At 38.7% G+C, this 22,123-nt stretch overlaps 1 protein-coding gene across 1 annotated transcript in view; it reads left to right on the top strand.

Moving 5' to 3' along the window:
* The first annotated feature begins 4,448 nt into the window (after positions 1–4,448).
* Positions 4,449–22,123, top strand: part of LOC142908956 (uncharacterized) — a 61,996-nt gene continuing 44,321 nt past the window's right edge. Inside the window, exon 1 of the mRNA XM_076059638.1 lies at positions 4,449–4,538. Within this exon, the coding sequence (XP_075915753.1) occupies positions 4,488–4,538 (51 nt within the window). The 5' untranslated portion in view covers positions 4,449–4,487. The remainder of the gene's footprint in view (positions 4,539–22,123) is intronic.

Genomic DNA, 22,123 nt, shown 5'->3' with positions numbered 1-22,123 from the left:
TACTTCACCACTCTGGTCAATGTATACTGACCATACTTCACCACTCTGGTCAATGTGTACTGACCATACTTCACCACTCTGGTCAATGTGTACTGACCATACTTCACCACGCTGGTCAATGTGACCTGACCATACTTCACCACTCTGGTCAATGTGGACTGACCATACTTCACCACTCTGGTCAATGTGGACTGACCATACTTCACCACGCTGGTCAATGTGTACTGACCATACTTCACCACCCTGGTCAATGTGACCTGACCATACTTCACCACCCTGGTCAATGTGGACTGACCATACTTCACCACTCTGGTCAATGTGGACTGACCATACTTCACCACGCTGGTCAATGTGTACTGACCATACTTCACCACCCTGGTCAATGTGTACTGACCATACTTCACCACGCTGGTCAATGTGTACTGACCATACTTCACCACCCTGGTCAATGTGACCTGACCATACTTCACCACTCTGGTCAATGTGTACTGACCATACTTCACCACCCTGGTCAATGTGTACTGACCATACTTCACCACCCTGGTCAATGTGTACTGACCATACTTCACCACGCTGGTCAATGTGTACTGACCATACTTCACCAACCTGGTCAATGTGACCTGACCATACTTCACCACTCTGGTCAATGTGTACTGACCATACTTCACCACCCTGGTCAATGTGACCTGACCATACTTCACCACGCTGGTCAATGTGACCTGACCATACTTCACCACTCTGGTCAATGTGGACTGACCATACTTCACCACGCTGGTCAATGTGTACTGACCATACTTCACCACCCTGGTCAATGTGTACTGACCATACTTCACCACCCTGGTCAATGTGTACTGACCATACTTCACCACCCTGGTCAATGTGTACTGACCATACTTCACCACCCTGGTCAATGTGTACTGACCACACTTCACCACTCTGGTCAATGTGTACTGACCATACTTCACCACGCTGGTCAATGTGTACTGACCATACTTCACCACGCTGGTCAATGTGACCTGACCATACTTCACCACGCTGGTCAATGTGTACTGACCATACTTCACCACGCTGGTCAATGTGTACTGACCATACTTCACCACGCTGGTCAATGTGGACTGACCATACTTCACCACGCTGGTCAATGTGACCTGACCATACTTCACCACTCTGGTTAATGTGGACTGACCATACTTCACCACGCTGGTCAATGTGGACTGACCATACTTCACCACGCTGGTCAATGTGGACTGACCATACTTCACCACGCTGGTCAATGTGTACTGACCATACTTCACCACGCTGGTCAATGTGTACTGACCATACTTCACCACGCTGGTCAATGTGTACTGACCATACTTCACCACGCTGGTCAATGTGACCTGACCATACTTCACCACGCTGGTCAATGTGTACTGACCATAATTCACCACGCTGGTCAATGTGTACTGACCATACTTCACCACTCTGGTCAATGTGACCTGACCATACTTCACCACGCTGGTCAATGTGACCTGACCATACTTCACCACGCTGGTCAATGTGTACTGACCATACTTCACCACGCTGGTCAATGTGTACTGACCATACTTCACCAAGCTGGTCAATGTGTACTGACCATACTTCACCACGCTGGTCAATGTGACCTGACCATACTTCACCACGCTGGTCAATGTGTACTGACCATACTTCACCACGCTGGTCAATGTGTACTGACCATACTTCACCACGCTGGTCAATGTGTACTGACCATACTTCACCACTCTGGTCAATGTGACCTGACCATACTTCGCCACGCTGGTCAATGTGTACTGACCATACTTCACCACGCTGGTCAATGTGTACTGACCATACTTCACCACGCTGGTCAATGTGACCTGACCATACTTCACCACCCTGGTCAATGTGTACTGACCATACTTCACCACCCTGGTCAATGTGACCTGACCATACTTCACCACTCTGGTCAATGTGTACTGACCATACTTCACCACGCTGGTCAATGTGGACTGACCATACTTCACCACGCTGGTCAATGTGACCTGACCATACTTCACCACTCTGGTCAATGTGACCTGACCATACTTCACCACTCTGGTCAATGTGACCTGACCATACTTCATCACCCTGGTCAATGTGACCTGACCATACTTCACCACCCTGGTCAATGTGTACTGACCATACTTCACCACCCTGGTCAATGTGACCTGACCATACTTCACCACGCTGGTCAATGTGACCTGACCATACTTCACCATGCTGGTCAATGTGTACTGACCATACTTCACCACCCTGGTCAATGTGACCTGACCATACTTCACCACTCTGGTCAATGTGACCTGACCATACTTCACCACGCTGGTCAACCTGCGCAAATATTAAACGCCGTGTATATTACGATGATAAAATAAACATTAGGCGAGTAATTTAAGAGTTGTGTATAATTAAAAGTTTACCTCACGCGAGCCCCCAGCGCAGCCGTTTTCACTTTTCCCGCCAAAAACAAACCGTCACCAAAACCAACGCCGCAAACTCTTCACGTTCCCACTTGGACGGCTAACTTCAGCTTAATTATTAATTATCTATCACTCGTGACTCACTCTCTCTCTATACACACACACGTGTGTACATGTACACGATGAGGACATTATTTACTTTGTTAAAACAACCTCGCGGTGGCCTTCAGGGACTGAGAGGCGCTGCCGAGGGCGCGAGGGGGGGTGGAGGCAGCCGGGGCCACGTGACCCGGAGTCACAAAAAGCGCGGGAAATTTTTAAAACCTCGCCTGGTCTACAGGAGGTCGTAGTTCATAGTTTAATTTATTTGGTATAGCCCTGTGAGCCATTCGGCTCTTGAATCGGGTGCAACCTCAACAAACAAAAAAACATGAACAAGAAAACATCTTAATGTGATTATGTGACCGTGCAAACAGAAAATACAGGAAAAAAAACCATCAAAAATATTCCTGAAATAGCACCGTACACCAACGCTGTGTGCAAAAAATCCCAGTGGGATGCAAGTCAAAATAACAACAACCACAGGACAACTAAGATTAAGGACATCAGTCTAATTCCGTACTACAATAAACAAAAACATGGCCAAAACAAAAAAACTTTTCGAAATCACCAAAATAAAAGCCATACATGCAATGTAACAGTGATCATAGGGACTGTGACCGAATTTTTAACAATAAACTACATAAATAAATTATAACACCAAAATCTAGAGCCATATTTTAGGCCACTGAATAGCAGTGGCAGCTAGGGGTGTACAACTCCTCTAGAGCAGTTTTGATCTCATAGGTAGTGATTCAAGTTGCAGTTTATTGGCAATAGCATTCCAAACCCTGGGGGCATCAATAGCAAAGGCCCTTCCTCCGGTTTTTGTACGGCAATAGGGAATGTGAAGCTGGTAAATGAGCGATGACCTGAGGTCAAATTTGTTCTTTGAAACAGAGAGGAGATCCAGTAGGTAGTCTGCAGATTTTTTTGTAAGTACATCGTGAATAAATAAGATCTGGTGCACAAGCTGTCAAACATTAAGAGATGTTAAGTTTGACCCAATGTAGAGATCACAGTGGTGAGTCCTATATGGGCAGTTCAATGTAAATCTTAAGGCCGAGTGATAGATGGAATCAAGCTTCTTCAGTACAGTACTTGGGGCTGATTTATACACGATGTCACAGTAGTCAAGTAGAGGCAGTATGGTAGCTTTTATCAATTCCAAACGGAACATTGGGGGGAAGCAGTGCTTGTGTCGATACAGAAAACCAATTTTTACTTGTGTCTTTTTACCAATATAATCAATGTGATCTTCAAAACTAAGTTTTGAATCCAGGATGACCCCAAGATACTTATAGATATTAACATGCTCTATTTGATAATTATTCAAGGAATGTAATTGGGGAAAAATAACTTCCTGCTTTAGTCCCGGAGAGAAGCATAGCACCTTGGTTTTGGAGGTATTCAGGACTAGTTTAAGAGAAACTAGCTGATGTTGTAGTTTGTTGAAATCACCCTGGAGCTTAGCAATCACGTCATCCGGAGAGCGGCCAGCAGTAATCAGTATCGTGTCATCTGCAAAAAGATTTACCCTGGAATTATCCAGTTCAGTGGCCAAGTCATTGACATACATACATACACACACAGATACACACACAGATACACACACACAGAGACACAGATACACACATACACACACATACACACAGATACACACACTAGTACACTATTCAACTACAGACGAGAGACCTTCTGCAGTGATCTGTCAGTGCAGGAGCGGAGCTGCTGTGAGGCGAGGCGCTTGGAGCTCTCTGATTGGTCCCAGCGGCGACTTGGAGCCAATCAGATTTGGTTCCTCCCTAGCCACGTGACGCGGGATTTTTTTTTCCCGCCAAATTTTTGAGGCTCCTCCTCGGCCAGGCGCCATTTTGAGAGTCGTGAGGTGCGGATTTGAATTTTTTTTTTATTTCGGAGCAGAAATTAACGACGATGACGACCCCCCAGGGGTGCGAGATCGCCTCTCGTGAGGGAAAACGTGAGGTAAAAAGTGGCCTCAAATGTCCAGCCCGTGATTCGCAGATAGTTTAAATATGCACTGTTGAATTTATGGGCAGTGTTGGGTCTATGGGGCGGTGCTGAATCTATGGGGCAGTGTTGAGTCTATGGGCAGTGCTGAGTTTTTGGGGCAGTGCTGAGTCTATGGGGCAGTGTTGAGTCTATGGTGCAGTGCTGAGTCTATGGGACAGTGCTGAGTCTATGGGGCAGTGTTGAGTTTATGGGGCAGTGCTGAGTCTATGGGGCAGTGTTGAGTCTATGGGGCAGTGCTGAGTCTATGGGGCAGTGCTGAGTCTATGGGGCAGTGCTGAGTCTATGGTGTAGTGTTGAGTCTATGGGACAGTGCTGAGTCTATGGGACAGTGCTGAGTCTATGGGGCAGTGCTGAGTCTATGGGGCAGTGTTGTGTCTATGAGACAGTGCTGAGTCTATGGGGCGGTGCTGAGTCTATGGGACAGTGCTGAGTCTATGGTGCAGTGTTGAGTCTATGGTGCAGTGTTGAGTCTATGGGACAGTGCTGAGTCTATGGGGCAGTGCTGAGTCTATGGGGCAGTGCTGAGTCTATGGGGCAGTGCTGAGTCTATGGGGCAGTGTTGAGTTTATGGGGCAGTGCTGAGTCTATGGGGCAGTGCTGAGTCTATGGGACAGTGCTGAGTCTATGGGGCAGTGCTGAGTCTATGGGGCAGTGCTGAGTCTATGGGGCAGTGTTGAGTCTATGGCCATTGACAAAATACAAACGATTCAATTTGTGAATAATAATGTAGCCTGGTTATTAAGTATGGTGAGTGTACTGACAGTCTATAATGTAGACTGTAGTAATGGTTATTAAGCTGGGTGAGTGTACTGACAGTCTATAATGTAGACTGTAGTAATGGTTATTAAGTATGCTGAGTGTACTGACAGTCTATAATGTAGACTGTAGCCTGGTTATTAAGTATGGTGAGTGTACTGACAGTCTATAATGTAGACTGTAGTAATGGTTATTAAGTATGGTGAGTGTACTGACAGTCTATAATGTAGACTGTAGTAATGGTTATTAAGTATGGTGAGTGTACTGACAGTCTATAATGTAGACTGTAGTAATGGTTATTTAGTATGGCGAGTGTACTGACAGTCTATAATGTAGACTGTAGTAATGGTTATTAAGTATGGTGAGTTTACTGGCAGTCTATAATGTAGACTGGAGTAATGGTTATTAAGTATGGTGAGTGTACTGACAGTCTATAATGTAGACTGTAGCCTGGTTATTAAGTATGGTGAGTGTACTGACAGTCTATAATGTAGACTGTAGCCTGGTTATTAAGTTTGGTGAGTGTACTGACAGTCTATAATGTAGACTGTAGTAATGGTTATTAAGTATGGTGAGTGTACTGACATTCTATAATGTAGACTGTAGCCTGGTTATTAAGCTGAGTGAGTGTACTGACAGTCTATAATGTAGACTGTAGTAATGGTTATTAAGTATGGTGAGTGTACTGACAGTCTATAATGTAGACTGTAGTAATGGTTATTAAGTATGGTGAGTGTACTGACAGTCTATAATGTAGACTGTAGTAATGGTTATTAAGTATGGTGAGTGTACTGACAGTCTATAATGTAGACTGTAGTAATGGTTATTAAGTATGGTGAGTGTACTGACAGTCTATAATGTAGACTGTAGCCTGGTTATTAAGTATGGTGAGTGTACTGACAGTCTATAATGTAGACTGTAGTAATGGTTATTAAGTATGGTGAGTGTACTGACAGTCTATAATGTAGACTGTAGCCTGGTTATTAAGTATGGTGAGTGTACTGACAGTCTATAATGTAGACTGTAGTAATGGTTATTAAGTATGGTGAGTGTACTGACAGTCTATAATGTAGACTGTAGTAATGGTTATTAAGTATGGTGAGTGTACTGACAGTCTATAATGTAGACTGTAGCCTGGTTATTAAGTATGGTGAGTGTACTGACAGTCTATAATGTAGACTGTAGCCTGGTTATTAAGTATGGTGAGTGTACTGACAGTCTATAATGTAGACTGTAGCCTGGTTATTAAGTATGGTGAGTGTACTGACAGTCTATAATGTAGACTGTAGTAATGGTTATTAAGTATGGTGAGTGTACTGACAGTCTATAATGTAGACTGTAGTAATGGTTATTAAGTATGGTGAGTGTACTGACAGTATAATGTAGACTGTAGCCTGGTTATTAAGTATGGTGAGTGTACTGACAGTCTATAATGTAGACTGTAGCCTGGTTATTAAGTATGGTGAGTGTACTGACAGTCTATAATGTAGACTGTAGTAATGGTTAAGTATGGTGAGTGTACTGACAGTCTATAATGTAGACTGTAGTAATGGTTATTAAGTATGGTGAGTGTACTGACAGTCTATAATGTAGACTGTAGCCTGGTTATTAAGTATGGTGAGTGTACTGACAGTCTATAATGTAGACTGTAGCCTGGTTATTAAGTATGGTGAGTGTACTGACAGTCTATAATGTAGACTGTAGCCTGGTTATTAAGTATGGTGAGTGTACTGACAGTCTATAATGTAGACTGTAGTAATGGTTATTAAGTATGGTGAGTGTACTGACAGTCTATAATGTAGACTGTAGCCTGGTTATTAAGTATGGTGAGTGTACTGACAGTCTATAATGTAGACTGTAGCCTGGTTATTAAGTATGGTGAGTGTACTGACAGTCTATAATGTAGACTGTAGCCTGGTTATTAAGTATGGTGAGTTTACTGACAGTCTATAATGTAGACTGTAGTAATGGTTATTAAGTATGGTGAGTGTACTGACAGTCTATAATGTAGACTGTAGTAATGGTTATTAAGTATGGTGAGTGTACTGACAGTCTATAATGTAGACTGTAGCCTGGTTATTAAGTATGGTGAGTGTACTGACAGTCTATAATGTAGACTGTAGCCTGGTTATTAAGTATGGTGAGTGTACTGACAGTCTATAATGTAGACTGTAGCCTGGTTATTAAGTATGGTGAGTGTACTGACAGTCTATAATGTAGACTGTAGTAATGGTTATTAAGTATGGTGAGTGTACTGACAGTCTATAATGTAGACTGTAGTAATGGTTATTAAGTATGGTGAGTGTACTGACAGTATAATGTAGACTGTAGCCTGGTTATTAAGTATGGTGAGTGTACTGACAGTCTATAATGTAGACTGTAGCCTGGTTATTAAGTATGGTGAGTGTACTGACAGTCTATAATGTAGACTGTAGTAATGGTTATTAAGTATGGTGAGTGTACTGACAGTCTATAATGTAGACTGTAGTAATGGTTATTAAGTATGGTGAGTGTACTGACAGTCTATAATGTAGACTGTAGCCTGGTTATTAAGTATGGTGAGTGTACTGACAGTCTATAATGTAGACTGTAGCCTGGTTATTAAGTATGGTGAGTGTACTGACAGTCTATAATGTAGACTGTAGCCTGGTTATTAAGTATAGTGAGTGTACTGACAGTCTATAATGTAGACTGTAGTAATGGTTATTAAGTATGGTGAGTGTACTGACAGTCTATAATGTAGACTGTAGTAATGGTTATTAAGTATGGTGAGTGTACTGACAGTCTATAATGTAGACTGTAGCCTGGTTATTAAGTATGGTGAGTGTACTGACAGTCTATAATGTAGACTGTAGTAATGGTTATTAAGTATGGTGAGTGTACTGACAGTCTATAATGTAGACTGTAGCCTGGTTATTAAGTATGGTGAGTGTACTGACAGTCTATAATGTAGACTGTAGTAATGGTTATTAAGTATGGTGAGTGTACTGACAGTCTATAATGTAGACTGTAGTAATGGTTATTAAGTATGGTGAGTGTACTGACAGTCTATAATGTAGACTGTAGCCTGGTTATTAAGTATGGTGAGTGTACTGACAGTCTATAATGTAGACTGTAGCCTGGTTATTAAGTATGGTGAGTGTACTGACAGTCTATAATGTAGACTGTAGCCTGGTTATTAAGTATGGTGAGTGTACTGACAGTCTATAATGTAGACTGTAGTAATGGTTATTAAGTATGGTGAGTGTACTGACAGTCTATAATGTAGACTGTAGTAATGGTTATTAAGTATGGTGAGTGTACTGACAGTATAATGTAGACTGTAGCCTGGTTATTAAGTATGGTGAGTGTACTGACAGTCTATAATGTAGACTGTAGCCTGGTTATTAAGTATGGTGAGTGTACTGACAGTCTATAATGTAGACTGTAGCCTGGTTATTAAGTATGGTGAGTGTACTGACAGTCTATAATGTAGACTGTAGCCTGGTTATTAAGTATGGTGAGTGTACTGACAGTCTATAATGTAGACTGTAGTAATGGTTATTAAGTATGGTGAGTGTACTGACAGTCTATAATGTAGACTGTAGTAATGGTTATTAAGTATGGTGAGTGTACTGACAGTATAATGTAGACTGTAGCCTGGTTATTAAGTATGGTGAGTGTACTGACAGTCTATAATGTAGACTGTAGCCTGGTTATTAAGTATGGTGAGTGTACTGACAGTCTATAATGTAGACTGTAGTAATGGTTATTAAGTATGGTGAGTGTACTGACAGTCTATAATGTAGACTGTAGTAATGGTTATTAAGTATGGTGAGTGTACTGACAGTATAATGTAGACTGTAGCCTGGTTATTAAGTATGGTGAGTGTACTGACAGTCTATAATGTAGACTGTAGCCTGGTTATTAAGTATGGTGAGTGTACTGACAGTCTATAATGTAGACTGTAGTAATGGTTAAGTATGGTGAGTGTACTGACAGTCTATAATGTAGACTGTAGTAATGGTTATTAAGTATGGTGAGTGTACTGACAGTCTATAATGTAGACTGTAGCCTGGTTATTAAGTATGGTGAGTGTACTGACAGTCTATAATGTAGACTGTAGCCTGGTTATTAAGTATGGTGAGTGTACTGACAGTCTATAATGTAGACTGTAGCCTGGTTATTAAGTATGGTGAGTGTACTGACAGTCTATAATGTAGACTGTAGTAATGGTTATTAAGTATGGTGAGTGTACTGACAGTCTATAATGTAGACTGTAGCCTGGTTATTAAGTATGGTGAGTGTACTGACAGTCTATAATGTAGACTGTAGCCTGGTTATTAAGTATGGTGAGTGTACTGACAGTCTATAATGTAGACTGTAGCCTGGTTATTAAGTATGGTGAGTGTACTGACAGTCTATAATGTAGACTGTAGTAATGGTTATTAAGTATGGTGAGTGTACTGACAGTCTATAATGTAGACTGTAGTAATGGTTATTAAGTATGGTGAGTGTACTGACAGTCTATAATGTAGACTGTAGCCTGGTTATTAAGTATGGTGAGTGTACTGACAGTCTATAATGTAGACTGTAGCCTGGTTATTAAGTATGGTGAGTGTACTGACAGTCTATAATGTAGACTGTAGCCTGGTTATTAAGTATGGTGAGTGTACTGACAGTCTATAATGTAGACTGTAGTAATGGTTATTAAGTATGGTGAGTGTACTGACAGTCTATAATGTAGACTGTAGTAATGGTTATTAAGTATGGTGAGTGTACTGACAGTATAATGTAGACTGTAGCCTGGTTATTAAGTATGGTGAGTGTACTGACAGTCTATAATGTAGACTGTAGCCTGGTTATTAAGTATGGTGAGTGTACTGACAGTCTATAATGTAGACTGTAGTAATGGTTATTAAGTATGGTGAGTGTACTGACAGTCTATAATGTAGACTGTAGTAATGGTTATTAAGTATGGTGAGTGTACTGACAGTCTATAATGTAGACTGTAGCCTGGTTATTAAGTATGGTGAGTGTACTGACAGTCTATAATGTAGACTGTAGCCTGGTTATTAAGTATGGTGAGTGTACTGACAGTCTATAATGTAGACTGTAGCCTGGTTATTAAGTATAGTGAGTGTACTGACAGTCTATAATGTAGACTGTAGTAATGGTTATTAAGTATGGTGAGTGTACTGACAGTCTATAATGTAGACTGTAGTAATGGTTATTAAGTATGGTGAGTGTACTGACAGTCTATAATGTAGACTGTAGCCTGGTTATTAAGTATGGTGAGTGTACTGACAGTCTATAATGTAGACTGTAGTAATGGTTATTAAGTATGGTGAGTGTACTGACAGTCTATAATGTAGACTGTAGCCTGGTTATTAAGTATGGTGAGTGTACTGACAGTCTATAATGTAGACTGTAGTAATGGTTATTAAGTATGGTGAGTGTACTGACAGTCTATAATGTAGACTGTAGTAATGGTTATTAAGTATGGTGAGTGTACTGACAGTCTATAATGTAGACTGTAGCCTGGTTATTAAGTATGGTGAGTGTACTGACAGTCTATAATGTAGACTGTAGCCTGGTTATTAAGTATGGTGAGTGTACTGACAGTCTATAATGTAGACTGTAGCCTGGTTATTAAGTATGGTGAGTGTACTGACAGTCTATAATGTAGACTGTAGTAATGGTTATTAAGTATGGTGAGTGTACTGACAGTCTATAATGTAGACTGTAGTAATGGTTATTAAGTATGGTGAGTGTACTGACAGTATAATGTAGACTGTAGCCTGGTTATTAAGTATGGTGAGTGTACTGACAGTCTATAATGTAGACTGTAGCCTGGTTATTAAGTATGGTGAGTGTACTGACAGTCTATAATGTAGACTGTAGTAATGGTTAAGTATGGTGAGTGTACTGACAGTCTATAATGTAGACTGTAGTAATGGTTATTAAGTATGGTGAGTGTACTGACAGTCTATAATGTAGACTGTAGCCTGGTTATTAAGTATGGTGAGTGTACTGACAGTCTATAATGTAGACTGTAGCCTGGTTATTAAGTATGGTGAGTGTACTGACAGTCTATAATGTAGACTGTAGCCTGGTTATTAAGTATGGTGAGTGTACTGACAGTCTATAATGTAGACTGTAGTAATGGTTATTAAGTATGGTGAGTGTACTGACAGTCTATAATGTAGACTGTAGCCTGGTTATTAAGTATGGTGAGTGTACTGACAGTCTATAATGTAGACTGTAGCCTGGTTATTAATTATGGTGAGTGTACTGACAGTCTATAATGTAGACTGTAGCCTGGTTATTAAGTATGGTGAGTGTACTGACAGTCTATAATGTAGACTGTAGTAATGGTTATTAAGTATGGTGAGTGTACTGACAGTCTATAATGTAGACTGTAGTAATGGTTATTAAGTATGGTGAGTGTATTGACAGTCTATAATGTAGACTGTAGCCTGGTTATTAAGTATGGTGAGTGTACTGACAGTCTATAATGTAGACTGTAGCCTGGTTATTAAGTATGGTGAGTGTACTGACAGTCTATAATGTAGACTGTAGCCTGGTTATTAAGTATGGTGAGTGTACTGACAGTCTATAATGTAGACTGTAGTAATGGTTATTAAGTATGGTGAGTGTACTGACAGTCTATAATGTAGACTGTAGTAATGGTTATTAAGTATGGTGAGTGTACTGACAGTATAATGTAGACTGTAGCCTGGTTATTAAGTATGGTGAGTGTACTGACAGTCTATAATGTAGACTGTAGCCTGGTTATTAAGTATGGTGAGTGTACTGACAGTCTATAATGTAGACTGTAGCCTGGTTATTAAGTATGGTGAGTGTACTGACAGTCTATAATGTAGACTGTAGCCTGGTTATTAAGTATGGTGAGTGTACTGACAGTCTATAATGTAGACTGTAGTAATGGTTATTAAGTATGGTGAGTGTACTGACAGTCTATAATGTAGACTGTAGTAATGGTTATTAAGTATGGTGAGTGTACTGACAGTATAATGTAGACTGTAGCCTGGTTATTAAGTATGGTGAGTGTACTGACAGTCTATAATGTAGACTGTAGCCTGGTTATTAAGTATGGTGAGTGTACTGACAGTCTATAATGTAGACTGTAGCCTGGTTATTAAGTATGGTGAGTGTACTGACAGTCTATAATGTAGACTGTAGCCTGGTTATTAAGTATGGTGAGTGTACTGACAGTATAATGTAGTAGACTGTAGCCTGGTTATTAAGTATGGTGAGTGTACTGACAGTCTATAATGTAGACTGTAGCCTGGTTATTAAGTATGGTGAGTGTACTGACAGTCTATAATGTAGACTGTAGCCTGGTTATTAAGTATGGTGAGTGTACTGACAGTCTATAATGTAGACTGTAGCCTGGTTATTAAGTATGGTGAGTGTACTGACAGTCTATAATGTAGACTGTAGTAATGGTTATTAAGTATGGTGAGTGTACTGACAGTCTATAATGTAGACTGTAATGTCCCTGTACCTGGTTATTAAGTATGGTGAGTGTACTGACAGTCTATAATGTAGACTGTAGCCTGGTTATTAAGTATGGTGAGTGTACTGACAGTCTATAATGTAGACTGTAGTCATGGTTATTAAGTATGGTGAGTGTACTGACAGTCTATAATGTAGACTGTAGCCTGGTTATTAAGTATGGTGAGTGTACTGACAGTCTATAATGTAGACTGTAGCCTGGTTATTAAGTATGGTGAGTGTACTGACAGTCTATAATGTAGACTGTAGCCTGGTTATTAAGTATGGTGAGTGTACTGACAGTCTATAATGTAGACTGTAGCCTGGTTATTAAGTATGGTGAGTGTACTGACAGTCTATAATGTAGACTGTAGCCTGGTTATTAAGTATGGTGAGTGTACTGACAGTCTATAATGTAGACTGTAGTAATGGTTATTAAGTATGGTGAGTGTACTGACAGTCTATAATGTAGACTGTAGTAATGGTTATTAAGTATGGTGAGTGTACTGACAGTATAATGTAGACTGTAGCCTGGTTATTAAGTATGGTGAGTGTACTGACAGTCTATAATGTAGACTGTAGCCTGGTTATTAAGTATGGTGAGTGTACTGACAGTCTATAATGTAGACTGTAGCCTGGTTATTAAGTATGGTGAGTGTACTGACAGTCTATAATGTAGACTGTAGTAATGGTTATTAAGTATGGTGAGTGTACTGACAGTCTATAATGTAGACTGTAGTAATGGTTATTAAGTATGGTGAGTGTACTGACAGTCTATAATGTAGACTGTAGCCTGGTTATTAAGTATGGTGAGTGTACTGACAGTCTATAATGTAGACTGTAGCCTGGTTATTAAGTATGGTGAGTGTACTGACAGTCTATAATGTAGACTGTAGCCTGGTTATTAAGTATGGTGAGTGTACTGACAGTCTATAATGTAGACTGTAGCCTGGTTATTAAGTATGGTGAGTGTACTGACAGTCTATAATGTAGACTGTAGTAATGGTTATTAAGTATGGTGAGTGTACTGACAGTCTATAATGTAGACTGTAGCCTGGTTATTAAGTATGGTGAGTGTACTGACAGTCTATAATGTAGACTGTAGCCTGGTTATTAAGTATGGTGAGTGTACTGACAGTCTATAATGTAGACTGTAGTAATGGTTATTAAGTATGGTGAGTGTACTGACAGTCTATAATGTAGACTGTAGTAATGGTTATTAAGTATGGTGAGTGTACTGACAGTCTATAATGTAGACTGTAGCCTGGTTATTAAGTATGGTGAGTGTACTGACAGTCTATAATGTAGACTGTAGCCTGGTTATTAAGTATGGTGAGTGTACTGACAGTCTATAATGTAGACTGTAGTACCTGGTTATTAAGTATGGTGAGTGTACTGACAGTCTATAATGTAGACTGTAGTAATGGTTATTAAGTATGGTGAGTGTACTGACAGTCTATAATGTAGACTGTAGTAATGGTTATTAAGTATGGTGAGTGTACTGACAGTCTATAATGTAGACTGTAGAATGGTTATTAAGTATGGTGAGTGTACTGACAGTCTATAATGTAGACTGTAGTAATGGTTATTAAGTATGGTGAGTGTACTGACAGTCTATAATGTAGACTGTAGTAATGGTTATTAAGTATGGTGAGTGTACTGACAGTCTATAATGTAGACTGTAGCCTGGTTATTAAGTATGGTGAGTGTACTGACAGTCTATAATGTAGACTGTAGCCTGGTTATTAAGTATGGTGAGTGTACTGACAGTCTATAATGTAGACTGTAGTAATGGTTATTAAGTATGGTGAGTGTACTGACAGTCTATAATGTAGACTGTAGACTGGTTATTAAGTATGGTGAGTGTACTGACAGTCTATAATGTAGACTGTAGTAATGGTTATTAAGTATGGTGAGTGTACTGACAGTCTATAATGTAGACTGTAGTAATGGTTATTAAGTATGGTGAGTGTACTGACAGTCTATAATGTAGACTGTAGCCTGGTTATTAAGTATGGTGAGTGTACTGACAGTCTATAATGTAGACTGTAGCCTGGTTATTAAGTATGGTGAGTGTACTGACAGTCTATAATGTAGACTGTAGTAATGGTTATTAAGTATGGTGAGTGTACTGACAGTCTATAATGTAGACTGTAGTAATGGTTATTAAGTATGGTGAGTGTACTGACAGTCTATAATGTAGACTGTAGTAATGGTTATTAAGTATGGTGAGTGTACTGACAGTCTATAATGTAGACTGTAGTACTGGTTATTAAGTATGGTGAGTGTACTGACAGTCTATAATGTAGACTGTAGTAATGGTTATTAAGTATGGTGAGTGTACTGACAGTCTATAATGTAGACTGTAGTAATGGTTATTAAGTATGGTGAGTGTACTGACAGTCTATAATGTAGACTGTAGCCTGGTTATTAAGTATGGTGAGTGTACTGACAGTCTATAATGTAGACTGTAGTAATGGTTATTAAGTATGTGAGTGTACTGACAGTCTATAATGTAGACTGTAGCCTGGTTATTAAGTATGGTGAGTGTACTGACAGTCTATAATGTAGACTGTAGTAATGGTTATTAAGTATGGTGAGTGTACTGACAGTCTATAATGTAGACTGTAGTAATGGTTATTAAGTATGGTGAGTGTACTGACAGTCTATAATGTAGACTGTAGCCTGGTTATTAAGTATGGTGAGTGTACTGACAGTCTATAATGTAGACTGTAGCATGGTTATTAAGTATGGTGAGTGTACTGACAGTCTATAATGTAGACTGTAGTAATGGTTATTAAGTATGGTGAGTGTACTGACAGTCTATAATGTAGACTGTAGTAATGGTTATTAAGTATGGTGAGTGTACTGACAGTCTATAATGTAGACTGTAGTAATGGTTATTAAGTATGGTGAGTGTACTGACAGTCTATAATGTAGACTGTAGTACTGGTTATTAAGTATGGTGAGTGTACTGACAGTCTATAATGTAGACTGTAGTAATGGTTATTAAGTATGGTGAGTGTACTGACAGTCTATAATGTAGACTGTAGTAATGGTTATTAAGTATGGTGAGTGTACTGACAGTCTATAATGTAGACTGTAGTAATGGTTATTAAGTATGGTGAGTGTACTGACAGTCTATAATGTAGACTGTAGTCATGGTTATTAAGTATGGTGAGTGTACTGACAGTCTATAATGTAGACTGTAGTAATGGTTATTAAGTATGAGTGAGTGTACTGACAGTCTATAATGTAGACTGTAGTAATGGTTATTAAGTATGGTGAGTGTACTGACAGTCTATAATGTAGACTGTAGTAATGGTTATTAAGTATGGTGAGTGTACTGACAGTCTATAATGTAGACTGTAGTAATGGTTATTAAGTATGGTGAGTGTACTGACAGTCTATAATGTAGACTGTAGTAATGGTTATTAAGTATGGTGAGTGTACTGACAGTCTATAATGTAGACTAGTAAATGGTTATTAAGCCTGGTGAGTGTACTGACAGTCTATAATGTAGACTGTAGTAATGGTTATTAAGTATGGTGAGTGTACTGACAGTCTATAATGTAGACTGTAGTAATGGTTATTAAGTATGGTGAGTGTACTGACAGTCTATAATGTAGACTGTAGTAATGGTTATTAAGTATGGTGAGTGTACTGACAGTCTATAATGTAGACTGTAGTAATGGTTATTAAGTATGGTGAGTGTACTGACAGTCTATAATGTAGACTGTAGCCTGGTTATTAAGTATGGTGAGTGTACTGACAGTCTATAATGTAGACTGTAGCCTGGTTATTAAGTATGGTGAGTGTACTGACAGTCTATAATGTAGACTGTAGTAATGGTTATTAAGTATGGTGAGTGTACTGACAGTCTATAATGTAGACTGTAGCATGGTTATTAAGTATGGTGAGTGTACTGACAGTCTATAATGTAGACTGTAGTAATGGTTATTAAGTATGGTGAGTGTACTGACAGTCTATAATGTAGACTGTAGTAATGGTTATTAAGTATGGTGAGTGTACTGACAGTCTATAATGTAGACTGTAGCATGGTTATTAAGTATGGTGAGTGTACTGACAGTCTATAATGTAGACTGTAGCCTGGTTATTAAGTATGGTGAGTGTACTGACAGTCTATAATGTAGACTGTAGTAATGGTTATTAAGTATGGTGAGTGTACTGACAGTCTATAATGTAGACTGTAGTAATGGTTATTAAGTATGGTGAGTGTACTGACAGTCTATAATGTAGACTGTAGTAATGGTTATTAAGTATGGTGAGTGTACTGACAGTCTATAATGTAGACTGTAGTAATGGTTATTAAGTATGGTGAGTGTACTGACAGTCTATAATGTAGACTGTAGCCTGGTTATTAAGTATGGTGAGTGTACTGACAGTCTATAATGTAGACTGTAGTCATGGTTATTAAGTATGGTGAGTGTACTGACAGTCTATAATGTAGACTGTAGCCTGGTTATTAAGTATGGTGAGTGTACTGACAGTCTATAATGTAGACTGTAGTAATGGTTATTAAGTATGGTGAGTGTACTGACAGTCTATAATGTAGACTGTAGCCTGGTTATTAAGTATGGTGAGTGTACTGACAGTCTATAATGTAGACTGTAGTAATGGTTATTAAGTATGGTGAGTGTACTGACAGTCTATAATGTAGACTGTAGTAATGGTTATTAAGTATGGTGAGTGTACTGACAGTCTATAATGTAGACTGTAGCCTGGTTATTAAGTATGGTGAGTGTACTGACAGTCTATAATGTAGACTGTAGCCTGGTTATTAAGTATGGTGAGTGTACTGACAGTCTATAATGTAGACTGTAGTAATGGTTATTAAGTATGGTGAGTGTACTGACAGTCTATAATGTAGACTGTAGTAATGGTTATTATAAGTATGAGTGAGTGTACTGACAGTCTATAATGTAGACTGTAGTAATGGTTATTAAGTATGGTGAGTGTACTGACAGTCTATAATGTAGACTGTAGTAATGATTATTAAGTATGGTGAGTGTACTGACAGTCTATAATGTAGACTGTAGTCCTGGTTATTAAGTATGGTGAGTGTACTGACAGTCTATAATGTAGACTGTAGTAATGGTTATTAAGCTGAGTGAGTGTACTGACAGTCTATAATGTAGACTGTAGTAATGGTTATTAAGTATGGTGAGTGTACTGACAGTCTATAATGTAGACTGTAGTAATGGTTATTAAGTATGGTGAGTGTACTGACAGTCTATAATGTAGACTGTAGTAATGGTTATTAAGCTGAGTGAGTGTACTGACAGTCTATAATGTAGACTGTAGTAATGGTTATTAAGTATGGTGAGTGTGCTGACAGTCTATAATGTAGACTGTAGTAATGATTATTAAGTATGGTGAGTGTACTGACAGTCTATAATGTAGACTGTAGTAATGGTTATTAAGTATGGTGAGTGTACTGACAGTCTATAATGTAGACTGTAGTAATGGTTATTAAGTATGGTGAGTGTACTGACAGTCTAATAATTTGAATATATTTGTAGTATTATTGGTTATTAAGTCTGAGTGAGTGTACTGAGAGTCTATAATGTAGACTGTAGTAATGGTTATTAAGCTGAGTGAGTGTACTGACAGTCTATAATTTAGACTGTAGTAATGGTTATTAAGTATGGTGAGTGTACTGACAGTCTATAATGTAGACTGTAGTAATGGTTATTAAGTATGGTGAGTGTACTGACAGTCTATAATGTAGACTGTAGCCTGGTTATTAAGTGTGGTGAGTGTACTGACAGTCTATAATGTAGACTGTAGTAATGGTTATTAAGCTGAGTGAGTGTACTGACAGTCTATAATGTAGACTGTAGTAATGGTTAAGTATGGTGAGTGTACTGACAGTCTATAATGTAGACTGTAGTAATGGTTATTAAGTATGGTGAGTGTACTGACAGTCTATAATGTAGACTGTAGCCTGGTTATTAAGTATGGTGAGTGTACTGACAGTCTATAATGTAGACTGTAGCCTGGTTATTAAGTATGGTGGGTGTACTGACAGTCTATAATGTAGACTGTAGCCTGGTTTAATTAAGTATGGTGAGTGTACTGACAGTCTATAATGTAGACTGTAGCCTGGTTATTAAGTATGGTGAGTGTACTGACAGTCTATAATGTAGACTGTAGTAATGGATTAAGTATGGTGAGTGTACTGACAGTCTATAATGTAGACTGTAGTACTGGTTATTAAGTATGGTGAGTGTACTGACAGTCTATAATGTAGACTGTAGTAATGGTTATTAAGTATGGTGAGTGTACTGACAGTCTATAATGTAGACTGTAGTAATGGTTATTAAGTATGGTGAGTGTACTGACAGTCTATAATGTAGACTGTAGCCTGGTTATTAAGTATGGTGAGTGTACTGACAGTCTATAATGTAGACTGTAGCCTGGTTATTAAGTATGGTGAGTGTACTGACAGTCTATAATGTAGACTGTAGCCTGGTTATTAAGTATGGTGAGTGTACTGACAGTCTATAATGTAGACTGTAGTAATTGTTATTAAGTATGGTGAGTGTACTGACAGTCTATAATGTAGACTGTAGTAATGGTTAAGTATGGTGAGTGTACTGACAGTCTATAATGTAGACTGTAGTAATGGTTATTAAGTATGGTGAGTGTACTGACAGTCTATAATGTAGACTGTAGCCTGGTTATTAAGTATGGTGAGTGTACTGACAGTCTATAATGTAGACTGTAGCCTGGTTATTAAGTATGGTGAGTGTACTGACAGTCTATAATGTAGACTGTAGCCTGGTTATTAAGTATGGTGAGTGTACTGACAGTCTATAATGTAGACTGTAGTAATGGTTATTAAGTATGGTGAGTGTACTGACAGTCTATAATGTAGACTGTAGCCTGGTTATTAAGTATGGTGAGTGTACTGACAGTCTATAATGTAGACTGTAGCCTGGTTATTAAGTATGGTGAGTGTACTGACAGTCTATAATGTAGACTGTAGCCTGGTTATTAAGTATGGTGAGTGTACTGACAGTCTATAATGTAGACTGTAGTAATGGTTATTAAGTATGGTGAGTGTACTGACAGTCTATAATGTAGACTGTAGTAATGGTTATTAAGTATGGTGAGTGTACTGACAGTCTATAATGTAGACTGTAGCCTGGTTATTAAGTATGGTGAGTGTACTGACAGTCTATAATGTAGACTGTAGCCTGGTTATTAAGTATGGTGAGTGTACTGACAGTCTATAATGTAGACTGTAGCCTGGTTATTAAGTATGGTGAGTGTACTGACAGTCTATAATGTAGACTGTAGTAATGGTTATTAAGTATGGTGAGTGTACTGACAGTCTATAATGTAGACTGTAGTAATGGTTATTAAGTATGGTGAGTGTACTGACAGTATAATGTAGACTGTAGCCTGGTTATTAAGTATGGTGAGTGTACTGACAGTCTATAATGTAGACTGTAGCCTGGTTATTAAGTATGGTGAGTGTACTGACAGTCTATAATGTAGACTGTAGTAATGGTTATTAAGTATGGTGAGTGTACTGACAGTCTATAATGTAGACTGTAGTAATGGTTATTAAGTATGGTGAGTGTACTGACAGTCTATAATGTAGACTGTAGCCTGGTTATTAAGTATGGTGAGTGTACTGACAGTCTATAATGTAGACTGTAGCCTGGTTATTAAGTATGGTGAGTGTACTGACAGTCTATAATGTAGACTGTAGCCTGGTTATTAAGTATGGTGAGTGTACTGACAGTCTATAATGTAGACTGTAGTAATGGTTATTAAGTATGGTGAGTGTACTGACAGTCTATAATGTAGACTGTAGTAATGGTTATTAAGTATGGTGAGTGTACTGACAGTCTATAATGTAGACTGTAGCCTGGTTATTAAGTATGGTGAGTGTACTGACAGTCTATAATGTAGACTGTAGTAATGGTTATTAAGTATGGTGAGTGTACTGACAGTCTATAATGTAGACTGTAGCCTGGTTATTAAGTATGGTGAGTGTACTGACAGTCTATAATGTAGACTGTAGTAATGGTTATTAAGTATGGTGAGTGTACTGACAGTCTATAATGTAGACTGTAGTAATGGTTATTAAGTATGGTGAGTGTACTGACAGTCTATAATGTAGACTGTAGCCTGGTTATTAAGTATGGTGAGTGTACTGACAGTCTATAATGTAGACTGTAGCCTGGTTATTAAGTATGGTGAGTGTACTGACAGTCTATAATGTAGACTGTAGCCTGGTTATTAAGTATGGTGAGTGTACTGACAGTCTATAATGTAGACTGTAGTAATGGTTATTAAGTATGGTGAGTGTACTGACAGTCTATAATGTAGACTGTAGTAATGGTTATTAAGTATGGTGAGTGTACTGACAGTATAATGTAGACTGTAGCCTGGTTATTAAGTATGGTGAGTGTACTGACAGTCTATAATGTAGACTGTAGCCTGGTTATTAAGTATGGTGAGTGTACTGACAGTCTATAATGTAGACTGTAGTAATGGTTAAGTATGGTGAGTGTACTGACAGTCTATAATGTAGACTGTAGTAATGGTTATTAAGTATGGTGAGTGTACTGACAGTCTATAATGTAGACTGTAGCCTGGTTATTAAGTATGGTGAGTGTACTGACAGTCTATAATGTAGACTGTAGCCTGGTTATTAAGTATGGTGAGTGTACTGACAGTCTATAATGTAGACTGTAGCCTGGTTATTAAGTATGGTGAGTGTACTGACAGTCTATAATGTAGACTGTAGTAATGGTTATTAAGTATGGTGAGTGTACTGACAGTCTATAATGTAGACTGTAGCCTGGTTATTAAGTATGGTGAGTGTACTGACAGTCTATAATGTAGACTGTAGCCTGGTTATTAATTATGGTGAGTGTACTGACAGTCTATAATGTAGACTGTAGCCTGGTTATTAAGTATGGTGAGTGTACTGACAGTCTATAATGTAGACTGTAGTAATGGTTATTAAGTATGGTGAGTGTACTGACAGTCTATAATGTAGACTGTAGTAATGGTTATTAAGTATGGTGAGTGTATTGACAGTCTATAATGTAGACTGTAGCCTGGTTATTAAGTATGGTGAGTGTACTGACAGTCTATAATGTAGACTGTAGCCTGGTTATTAAGTATGGTGAGTGTACTGACAGTCTATAATGTAGACTGTAGCCTGGTTATTAAGTATGGTGAGTGTACTGACAGTCTATAATGTAGACTGTAGTAATGGTTATTAAGTATGGTGA

This window comes from Petromyzon marinus, unplaced genomic scaffold (genome assembly GCF_048934315.1).
Source record: "Petromyzon marinus isolate PM22_M1 ecotype Great Lakes invasive population unplaced genomic scaffold, UKy_Petmar_22M1.pri1.0 PM_G_Scaffold_11, whole genome shotgun sequence".
Classification (NCBI taxonomy): domain Eukaryota; kingdom Metazoa; phylum Chordata; class Hyperoartia; order Petromyzontiformes; family Petromyzontidae; genus Petromyzon; species Petromyzon marinus.
This window is presented reverse-complemented; position numbering and strand designations above follow the sequence as displayed.